Source organism: Orycteropus afer, unplaced genomic scaffold, assembly GCF_000298275.1.
Source record: "Orycteropus afer afer isolate SDZICR_OR568_19922 unplaced genomic scaffold, OryAfe1.0 scaffold00171, whole genome shotgun sequence".
Taxonomy (NCBI): domain Eukaryota; kingdom Metazoa; phylum Chordata; class Mammalia; order Tubulidentata; family Orycteropodidae; genus Orycteropus; species Orycteropus afer.
Genome location: NW_006921758.1, coordinates 1,741,295 through 1,752,871, shown reverse-complemented (window position 1 = coordinate 1,752,871; position 11,577 = coordinate 1,741,295). Strand labels below are relative to the sequence as shown.

The following is an 11,577-nucleotide window of genomic DNA, read 5'->3' as shown; positions in this document are numbered from 1 at the left end:
CGGGCAGTGTTTCGTTCTGCTGTGCATGGGGTCGCTATAAGTCGGAAACGACTCGACGGCACTTAACAACAACAACAACAATTTATTATAAATGCAATGTTAAGGTTTGTTCATTCACCTTCTCATTTAACACAGATATTTATTGAGGCTGTAAAATATTTCAAGTACTAGGTTAAGTGCAAACAATGGTGAGTCAAAGATTTCATAGACTTTACCATCTGGTAGAAACCATAAAGCAAGATACAGAACATATTTTACAAGTGCTATGAGAGGAAAAATACAGGATGCTCTGGTTACACATAGGAGCTACTTTAATCCACACTTTAGATCAATAAAGTGTTCTGTGAAAAAGTGAGGTTTTAACCCGAAATCTAAAGGATAAGTAGGAAGTAGCCTGGTAACGATGATGGGTAATGAGTTTCAGGGAGAGGACATGACACAAAGATTCAGAGTGGGGGAAGGAGCTTGAAGATACCAGAGAGTCATTTAAGGGCAATAAGCAGGAAGAGGATATGACTGGATTTTCCAAAATTAGAAAGGCCATTTTCACTAACATGCAGTAGAAAATACATTGAATAGGGCAACACCAAGATAGGAAGATGAGGACAGGGAGTATTGCAGTAAATCAGGCAAGCAATGAAGGTAACCTGATCTAGAAATGTGACAATTATGATGAAAAGAAATAGATGAATTCCTTGAGGTATTTAATAGTTGGAATTAATAATTTGGTTAATTTATGTAAGAGAAGAGGGAGAAAGAGGAATTAAGGAGAACTCTCATATTTCTGGGTTGGGCAGTAGATGGAATGTTGCCATTCATTAAAGAAGACCAGAGGATGAGCAGGTCTGGAAGCAAGGAAGAGAACTGGTGAGCTCCATTTTTGGACTCAGTTTATGCTGCCTGTACACATATATATTTCCTCTTGCTAGTCAACAAGCAGGCATATGGGTCTGAAGCACAGGAAAGACTTAAAAGGAAGAAGAGACAAAGATGAATATTTCATTATAAAAGAAATAAAATGGTGTCTCAGTACAGCATGTTAATTTGTATTTTTTATATAAGCCAACTTTTCTCTATAAAAAATAAAAATATAACAGTGCTTAGAATATCTTAACTGCTCTTAGAAGTACATAGTCAGGTTATTTTTTATATAAACTGTATTTTTTATAGTAAGGATCTTTAGGGACATAAAATAATATTTAAGTAATAAATGGTGGTTTTATTTAAAGCGTATCATTTTACTTGTCTTTTAAAATAATTGTACTCATCTATTTATTCTTTCTTGTATAAGTCTGGTTATTGGTTTTACTTATCATAATATGAGCAATGTGTGAACAATTATATGAAAAAAAAATCATTTCAAAAGAGAATACAAATTGTAGTTAAATAAAGTCAAATATGAGTAAGAAAATATTCAGTGTTCCTTCTTTGACCTAGGTGTTAAAAAGAAGGGTTTGAATATACCTGTATAAAAAGCATGAAATGGAAAATGCAAAATCTGAAGTAGACAGCTGTCATTATGAATCTTGCTACTTGTTTCAGTATCGCAATGTGTATGGAGTATTTGTGTTAGTGCCAATTAATCAGTGCTATTGTTATAATTTGATTGGCAGATTACTGAGTGAGCAAATGCCTTACAAGGGGCAATGACTCCAAAGTTTAAGATAAAATCTATGCTTAGCAAAGGAAATGTTATTGTCTAAAGACCCTGGGTTTTGAGTTCTATCATTTGCTTTTCTTCTTTATCCACTGGAGAAATGAATACATAACAGAAAGAATTAAGTGAGAAAATCCTTGTAATATCCTTACCAGAGAACCTAGCTTAAGTAAGTACTCAATAAACCATGGCTTGTAGAAGCTAATGGTATAAGTTGTTATGACAATTTCTATAGTTTAAATTATTTTTTCAGATATAAGGAAAAGAAAACAGCATCCTATTTTTATTACAATTGCATGCCCTCTATACTATCCCAGAAAGGCACTGGTGGTTCAGTGGAAAAATTTTCACCTTGTATGTGGAGACCCTGTTTCAATTCCAGTCCAAAATACCTCATGCACAGCCACCTTCCCACTGTCAGTGGAGGCTTGAGTGTTGCTATGGTGGTTAGTAGTCTGGAGTTCCCAGACTAAGAGAGACTAGGAAGAAAAAACTTCAAAAAGTTGACTTCAAAAGTCAGCCAATGAAAGCCCTATGTACCATGAAAGTCTGATCTGCTACTTGTTTCAGATATGATCACTGGGATGGCTCAGGGATAGGCAGTGTTTCATTCTGTTGTGCCTGGGTCACCGTGACTCAAGGTGACTCAGTGGCAGCTAACAATAACAAACAGGCTATATCCACTGCTATGGAATAAGGGTAAATTCAAATAATCACTTTTCTCTTGCCAAGGCTACTGCAATTACTCTCTCAGCTGGTCTTCCTGCTGTTACCCCAACCTATCTTTCTTACTTCTGTCTTGTGAAATGTAGCTCTGAGTTTATAACTCCCTGACTAAACAAAAACAAAAGGCAAGCAAAGAAGCCAAAAACAAACTCTTAAGTGGTTCTAAAGAGAGCCACCATCAACTGGTACCAGATAACACCCAAACCACACTTCTCCATTCTTAAAAGCTGGCTAACCTGGTCCTACTTCAGTAAACATTCTGCTTCTCACCTCTTCCTCATCCTCCCTTCCACATCTTCCCACCCTCATATTACATTTGGGCGGTGTCTTGTGAGAGAGTGAGGATAGAAAGGATTGGGTCTACAGCTCTATGAGAGAGTTTGGTTCTTGTAGAAAAGTGCTCGTCCCACCCTAACCAAGTGAGGTGCTAGAACTCATGAAAATTGGAGAAGCCTGAAAGGAGGAGAAACTCACATGTTGTTCTACAACTAGATGCTTGTTAAACTGAAAAACTTAAAACCTCACTCACTCGGAGCACGGTAAGAGCGTTTTACGAGAAAGTGACACTGGAGCTTGGGGGTATATGTAAATAAATAAAGAGCAGTCTTGTTTTTCATCAGAGGTTTTCTAAATCTGGTTATGGTATGGAGAAGAAGGGTAGGGTGGCTTGCTTCATGGTGGGATGAAGACAGTAGTAATACCGCCATATACCTTAGAGGGATGGATGGATCACTCAATGGAAGATAATATGGTTTTCCATGAAGAAACAAAGGTTACAAGAGGCAGGATTCTTGCTACCTCAACAGTTGCTAGCCTAGAGAAGTGATGATTCAAATAGAAAGAGGGTTGGAAGCATAGATCGTCAGGTATGTCTGTCCCTTTCTTAGTATACTGGGAAACACTAGTCAGGACTCCATGAAAACTATAAATATGCTATTTCCAAGGTGTCTAGGAAGCATGTTATGCTCCCTTCTCCTTTCCCAACCCTCATGTACACAGACACTAAGTTGGAGTTGAAGAAGCAAAAGAGTGAGCTGTACTTTCCTTAGTTCTGGTCCCTATATCTATGGTTCTTGGCTTATTGAGGGAAAGTGGAGGCAGTGAAATGTAAACTGAATATGAGAGTAAAATTTCCAGTAAGATTGAGTATTAATAACTGAAATGATATTTTAGTAATTGGAAGGGACCAGAAACTAATGGAATCTACTCTATTAAGGAATAGAAAATTGATAATTAAGAATGCAATTAAAAACAATTTGGAGAATAGTAGCACTGGTTCAGACATTATACTTCATTGGGATGAATCATCTCAAAAACAGGTTTAGAAGATTGGGGATAAGAAAAAATTTCTACCTAGGCATAGCGATTGGTCTTTCTCTGACACATCTGGGCAGGTCTGTGCAGAAGAAAAAAAGGGGGAGCTATTTTAAAGCAAGGAAAGCAGTACAAGTTGCCTTTGCAACTCCAGGGAAGGCTGAAATCAGAGTCAAAGGTCTGTACATATATCAGTGATGAGTAGAAGTGAGTTGGTATAGGCAACCAAGTGAAGGTGGGAGACTCAATCCACTTCAAAGAAAAAGCTAGAATCTGCCATTACTTGTTTTTTGGAGTGTGTTTGCATCTGAACACTGTTTTACCTCATGAGCAAAAGATGTGATTGTGTGTATGTGCTCGTATGCATGAGTTTTAACAGTAGCTAATGCCTTACTGAGAAAGAGTTCTGGATTATACATTTGCTTGTTAACCACAGCTAACTATTTGGGATTCTATCTAAAACTGCTGAATTTTAATGGTACAATAGCACTTCTATTAAAGGAACCTTATCCCATTATACTTCAAATAATAGTTAAAATAAGAGTAAATATGTTTATGCTCTCAGTTTTCTGATAATTTTTTTCATATTTATAAATTTTAATGGAATTAGTTTATCACATTACAAGAACAGATGTAACACTTACTTTTTTTTTTTTATCAAATATTGTAACATTAGCTCCATAGGAAAAGAAAATGCCTAGTGGAGCTACTTTCTACTAGAGTTCAGTAATAAAGCATAAGGAATACCTACCTCTAACTTGCTCTCACTTCCTCTCACCTCTAACTCTGTGGTGAAATAAAACATTAGTGTCTAACTTGCTTTGAAAATTGAGATCCTCAATCTCTAAAACTCCTCTTTCCACATTCAAATCTATTGCTAGATCTCCTCCCCTTTTCATTGAATTCTACTTTTCTTTTTACTTTTACCTATTCCAATCATTTTTCTGTATTGTAGTTACTCCCCAGATGTCATTTCAAAGGATAACAAAAATTATGTTACTTTTATTGTCCCCATTGACCCTTCCTAAAGTATTTCCAGCTCAAAGAAACAGACAGACACACTGTATCTTTCCATAGAAAAGGTGGAATAGGAATGAATGTTATTAACTTCTACAGAACAGAATATGTCTCAGTTTTCATACTGGCAGTTCCTCCTGTGAAACTCAACTGGTTTTTCTGAAACCCACCAGGTCTTTTGACAATCCCATGTGTTGACCAGATGTATCTGTCTCTTGATGCTGCGATACAGGATTACATTTTGCCTTATAGACTTTATCTATCATGACAATGTACTTTCATGAATACAACTTCATTTTATTAAGTACAACTGCTTTACTTGGCTTCACAGGAAAGCATAAGACCTATCACGAGGGGAGAGAAATTCCATATTAGATGATCTTATTATTATTTATTATCATAGTTATTTCTGTAGTTATTAAACATGTAACTTTAAAGTATATAACAATGGAAACTATGGAGGGTATTGTAGTATACCAATTTCAAGATTTAAATAATTTATTAAAAAAACAGAAAAACAAACTCATAGGGAGTTCTGGTGGCACAGTGCCTAAGGCATCTGACTGCTAACCAGACGGCTGGCAGTTCAAACCCACTCAGCAACTCCTCGGAAAGAAGACTGGGGAAATCTACTTCCATAGAGATACTGCCTCGGAAACCCAAGGAGGGGTTGCTATGTGTCAGAAAATGACTCGACAGCAGTGAGTTTTGTTTTTTATCTTTAATATAATTTTATTGATTCTCTTTTCAATCCCAGAGACAAAATTTCTAAAACCCACTTATTTGTACCACTGTGTTTTGGTTACCTAATGCTGCTCTAACAGAAATACCACAAATGGGAATGGCTTGAGCAAACAGGAGTTTCTTCTTACAATTTTTGGAGGTTAGAAGTCCGAGTGCCAAGTGCCAGGCTCTAGGGATTGTGTGAAAGCCGCTTGACCTTGCACTTCAGCTCTGCCTTTTGCTCTCTGCCCACTGAAGCTAGAGGCATCTCTTCACTCAGGCAGCTACTGGCTGCTGAGGCTGACAAGCTCATGTTCAACAAATAAAATGGTACAGTCCTGATGTTACCAAACAAAATGGCAGGCTGTTGACTCAAAATCCACTGAGAGTCCCAAGATCAGCAGAGCATGGCAGGCTGCTGAACAATGAGATGGCTACGTGCATGGTTCAAGCATGCCATAAGCTAGAGACCGTTCACAAGTCTTCTCCTTACATACAGGAAGCAGACCAGATCCCCAAGGCAGCTACTCAGCTGCTCACAGTAAATTCCACCATGGAGTTGATTGCCAGTTTCATCATGGGGAATACTATATCCAGCTGCCCAGCCACTAAAGTAGGCCCAGCTAAGTTGACACACAACCTATCACAATCCGGTAAAGTTATTACTGACATTCTGCCAAAACTAAACTAAACTCATTGCCACTAAGTCTATTCCAGCTCACAGTGACCCCCATTGGGTTTCCAAGGCTGTAAATCTTTATGAAAGCTTACTGCCCCATCTTTCTTCCACAGAGCAGCTAGTGGGTTCAAACCACTGAATTTCTGGTTAGCAGCCAAATACCTTAACCACTACACCAACGGAAATCTTTATGAAAGCTTACTGCCCCATCTTTCTTCCACAGAGCAGCTAGTGGGTTCAAACCACTGAATTTCTGGTTAGCAGCCAAATACCTTAACCACTACACCAACAGAGCTCCTTACTGACATTCTTAAACCAAAAAGCCAAACTGACTGCCTAAGAGGTGGGTCTGACTCATAACGATCCCTCCTTGGGTTTCCAAGGCGGTAGCACTACAAAAGTAGATTGCCCAACCTTCTTCTGAGGAGTGGCTGGTGGGTTTGAACCACCAGACTTCTGGTTAGCAGTCAAGTGCCTTAGGCACTACACTGCCAGAGCTTCCCTAAAGAATATGTATTTCCATGCATCTAAGAAGAACTGACATTCTTAGAGGCATGGACATACGTATTCTTCAGGGCTAAAAGGGTCATGATTGGGATGTTCAGGATAAAGTTGTATTCATTTAATCACTTACTTATTTGCTCTACTCTTCCTTCTTTTCCCAACTGAGTTGGCATTAGTAGGAGAATAAACGGACCTATAGAATGATTCATTGTTAGGAATCTCGAACAATTCTAAATGCATACCACTTTAAGTTACCTTGGTCCATAATGATCTGTTGGAATATTGTGGTGGTTGTTTTTGTGTTAACTTTGCTAGGCCTGGTGGAGTGGCTGGGCAGCTGGATGTAGTATTCCCTGTGATGAGACTGGTAATCAATTCTATGGTGGAATCTACTGTGAGCAGCTTTGGGTATGTGGTCTACTTCCCATATATAAGCAGCAGCTTTGGGAATGGTGTCTAGCCTATGGTACACTTGAACCCTGCATGTAGCCATGTCGTTGTTTAGCAGCCTGCCATGCTCTGCTGACCTTGGGGCTTTTAATGGACTTAAGATAATGGGTTGCTGTGTGGTTTGGTAATATTGGGACTGTGCCTTTTTACTTGTCAACCATGGGTTTGCTAGCCTCAGCAGCCAGCAGCTGAGTGAAGAAATGCCTCCAGCTTCAGTGGCACAGGAGCAGGAGGCAGAGCTAGACCCCAAGGTTGAGGGGCTTTCACCCAGCTCCTAGAGCCTGGCACTTTGAACTTAGACTTAAAGCCTCCAAGCTAATAGAGAATAAACTCCTATTTGTTGGGGCCATCCCATTTGTGGTATATTCTTGTCAAAGCAGCACTACGGAACCAGAAAAAATATCTTTTTGCATTTTCTTTTCTTTTTGGCTTGAGGGGAACCATTCTGGTATGAAATTATGGCAAATAGTAAACAAAGCAAAAGTACAGCTCATTTGTTAAACCAGGCAATGAAAGGTTACAATAAGCTTCCTTAAGTGGTGAAAACAGGGCTAAAAATTAAAAGAAACCCCTCTCAAGTTGTGTTTGAGGATCAGTACAGATAAATATAAAAACAACAAAGTGCAAGACAAATATCACTAGTCAGTTTCATTTTGCTTCAACACGATAATAGCTGTTTTCGATATTTACTTAACCTTTGTCTCTTCTGTATGGTTTCCTGACTTACCTGCAGTTGGAGTGGGCCTAAGCCTGGTGTTGCTGCGGCAGCAGCTGCCATGGTAGTTGGGATCAGCTGAACAGGGTAAGGGTCACCTAAGTAAGAGAATAATAGAGGCGTCAGCACCTTTTATCTACTCTCCACCTGCAAATTAAACTCATGCATTCACTCTTTCCAAAAGCCTTCTTTTGTGTGCCTTGCTGAGGCCTAATGAAAAGCTCTATTGTGCAGCCTTTTACTAACACTCTTTTCACAATTCTGGCTGAGAGAGGAATGTGAATAAAAGGCACAAGCAATTAAGGCGGAAACCTCATCCTTTTTTCATGATGTATTTAGGAAAATGGGGGGAAAAGTGCTCATTGATCAGAGGGCTGCATTTTATAACACACACACACACACACACACACACAGGCTGACAATCTTGATATGATCACCACAGCTCCTCAGCAAATTTATAATGTTCTAAAAAGTATTTAACTAAACCTATTTTTATTTTAAGAAATGAACTTCAAACATTTAAACCAAATAGCTTGTCTTGTGGGTGCTACATTATTTTATTGATTCAAATAATTTCTTACATAATAACATGTGGGCAAATTCATAATCAAGAAGACATTTTGTGTATGCTTTAAGTTACATAAACTCATTGCCATCAAGTCGGGTTTCCAAGGAGGTATCACTACAGAAGCAGATCGTCCAATCTTCATTGCGAGGAGTGGCTGGTGGGTTTGAACCTCCATCCTTCTGGATAGCAGTCAGATGCCTTAGGCACTACGCTACCAGAGCTCCCAAGTTAAATAAAACACTGGCTTTTTGTTACTCTAGAGACAAATGTTTGAAAACAATTTTTTTAATACAGAAAATAGGTAGTTCCTCTCCAAAGAACTTTATTTCTGTGAATTTCTTAAACAAAACTAAATGATTCAAAATTAACCTTGAAGTCTTACTATATATGGTCTATAAAAATCTAGACACTTGCAAACACATGTATATATACATATATATGTATTTATATGCACATACATAGACACACAGAAGATTATATATTTTCAGTGGAAATCAACAGGTTTTCTCACTTAGTAAAGAGTTGTGATAAACTTTTTGCATAGAGCCCAATGATCTCCTAACAGATATAACCAGTGATGCTTATTATTAGTCATCTGAAATATAGTAATAGCAAATAATTAAAAACAATAACCCTAAGAACAATTTGTAACATATAAAACATTGTCTTAGAAATCTAATTTTTGAAAAATGTATTGAGTGTCAAATGTATGGATAATGTAAGTTAAAATAACTCAGCATAGTCATTCAAAAATATCTACTTAGCACCTGCTACATGTTAAGCAATACTCTTGGCACAAGCAATGGAGTTTTAAAAAGACTAATATGCAGAGGTGGATTTACTGGGAATTTAACGACACTTAATCTTCATGGCTCTGAGAGGGCATCCTGGAAGTGTGTTCACAGGGTGATATGTTTTTAAACTTGTCCATTCCTTCATTATATACTTTGTTGTGATTTCTTGTTATAAATACATATTTACTTTTATACTGAAGTCTGTATATATAACTTCCAAATGATTTTTCAGGCTTCAAAACACCTCTATCTACTTCTGCTAATCTAGATGCCTCAGAGTTTATAGTTTAATGGGAGAAATAGATAACTAAATGACTAGTATAAAAAATAATGACTGTTAAGATAGGGAAGTATATAGGGCTATGGGCTTCACTGTAGGTACCCCAAACCTAGTCTAAGCAGTCACAGATAGTCTTCAAGAAGAAGCTATGCTTAAGTGAAACCTGAACATTTTAATTGAACCAGGCAAAAGAGAGGAAGAGTTTTCCAGACAGGGAAATAATTTTCATTGAAACTGAGAATCAAATGAGACTGTAGAACAATAGTCTGCATAGTTGAAGCAGTACAGGTAGGAAAGTGGAGAAAAATGGGGCTGCAAGGTGACTCAGGGGCCAAATTATGTATGGTATTGTAAACAATATAAAAGAGTCAAAACTGAATCCTATAGGATAAAGGAAGCCGTGAACATGGAAAACAAGACTGGTTGAATAAGATCACTTGGGCTGCAGTTTGGAGGCTCTAATTAATTACTAAGCAAAGTAATGCAACACAAGGTGCTGCCCATCGAGCGGAATCTGATTCATCCTGACCCCTCCTTGGGTTTCCGAGGCAGTATCACTACGGAAGTAGATTGCCCAACCTTCCTATCGAGGAGTGGCTGGTGGGTTTGAACCGCCAGTCGACTGTTAGCAGTCAAATGCCTTAGGCACTACACATAGAAATCTGTACAGTCAGGAACAATGGTCCGGATTAGTGTGGTGACACTGAAGATGTAGAGTGATAGGGAGATTCATCTGATTTCTAAGTAGTAGAACTGACAAAACTGAATGACTATTTCATATGAGAATAAGAGAAATGGAGGAAGGGTCACAGCCAGGGTTGTCACTGGAACAAGTTTTTCAGGAGTAGTACTATTTGCAAAATTTGGAAGCAGGATTGCCAGATATGGCGGGTGGGTGGCAGGAACAGGGAGCAAAGGAGAAGGAATAATTTACAAAATCTGTTTTTGGAGATTTTAAGTTTGCAATGGCTATTAGATATTTAAGTTGAGGTGTTCATTAGGTACTTGATAACATGTTACGATTTTAGAAGTCCACATAAGAGACATAAATTTGAGAACAGTCGCATACATATAAAATTTAAAGTTATAGGCTTTGATTAGGTCACTTAGGAACTAATTGTAGATAAAAAGAGGTGCAAGGATTGGATTGCAGGGTATACTAATATTTACAGTCAGGTAGTCAGCAGAAGAGATTTAGGAGAATTGGTAAATCTGGAGTTCCAAAAGCCAAATAAAGAAAAATTGCAGAAAGAGAGAGGATCAATTTTTCCAAATGTTCCACAAAGACCAATGTCAAAGTCTTGTTCACTTCAATTATGGATGTTTTAATGGAATGGAGTGTGAGAAAACCTAATTGGTGTGATCAATAGAAGATGACAGAAAGAAAGGAATTAGAGGCAGGAAGTATTGATCCTTGTTTTTTTTTATAAAAAGGTTTTTGACAAGCAGCATTGACACCACCTAGGAATTACTTAGAAATATAGAATTTCAGAGTCCACCCCAAATCTTCTATAGAAGGCAGCCTCTAAGATAGAACCTCCAATGATCACCATCCCTTGGTATTTATGTCCTTTTGTGTAATCCCTGCCTTTTGGGTGTGGGCTGGACCTAGTAACTTCTTTCTAATGAATATAATATGGTAAAATGACAGGATATCACTTCTGAGATTAGATTACAAAAAGATTCTGGCTCTGTCTTGTTTATCCTCTCCTCTACAGTTCTGTAAGCAAACATGTTGTGGGCTGTACTACTGAAAAGTCAACGTGGCAAAGAATTGATGATGTCTTTGACAGATAGCAAGAGAAGACCTGAAGGTTTTCCCCAGCCAGAGAGGGACCTTAGAAGAGAACCCTTCCCAAGTCAAGCTTAGAGATAAATGCAGTGTTGGCCAACATCTTGATTGCAATTTTGAGAGAGAGCCTGAGCCATAGGAAACCAGCATGGCTGTGTTCAGATAAATAAAGTTTCAAGCCACTAAGGTTTTGGGTAATTTGTTAAGGCAACAAGCATATTAATGTCTGAATCAGAATTTTAATTTCAACAAAATTCCCATATGATTTATGGGCTGTCTAAAGGAGCTCTGGTGGTACAGTGCCTAAGGCATATGACTACTAACCAGAAGATTGGTGGTTCAAAACCCCCAGCCACTC

The 11,577-nt window shown here is 38.1% G+C and overlaps 1 protein-coding gene across 1 annotated transcript in view; it reads right to left on the bottom strand.

The window, feature by feature from the left end:
- The window catches only part of SOX5 (SRY-box transcription factor 5), a 741,525-nt gene that overhangs the window by 151,539 nt on the left and 578,409 nt on the right, over positions 1–11,577 (bottom strand). Inside the window, exon 8 of the mRNA XM_042781780.1 lies at positions 7,798–7,883. Within this exon, the coding sequence (XP_042637714.1) occupies positions 7,798–7,883 (86 nt within the window). The remainder of the gene's footprint in view (positions 1–7,797; positions 7,884–11,577) is intronic.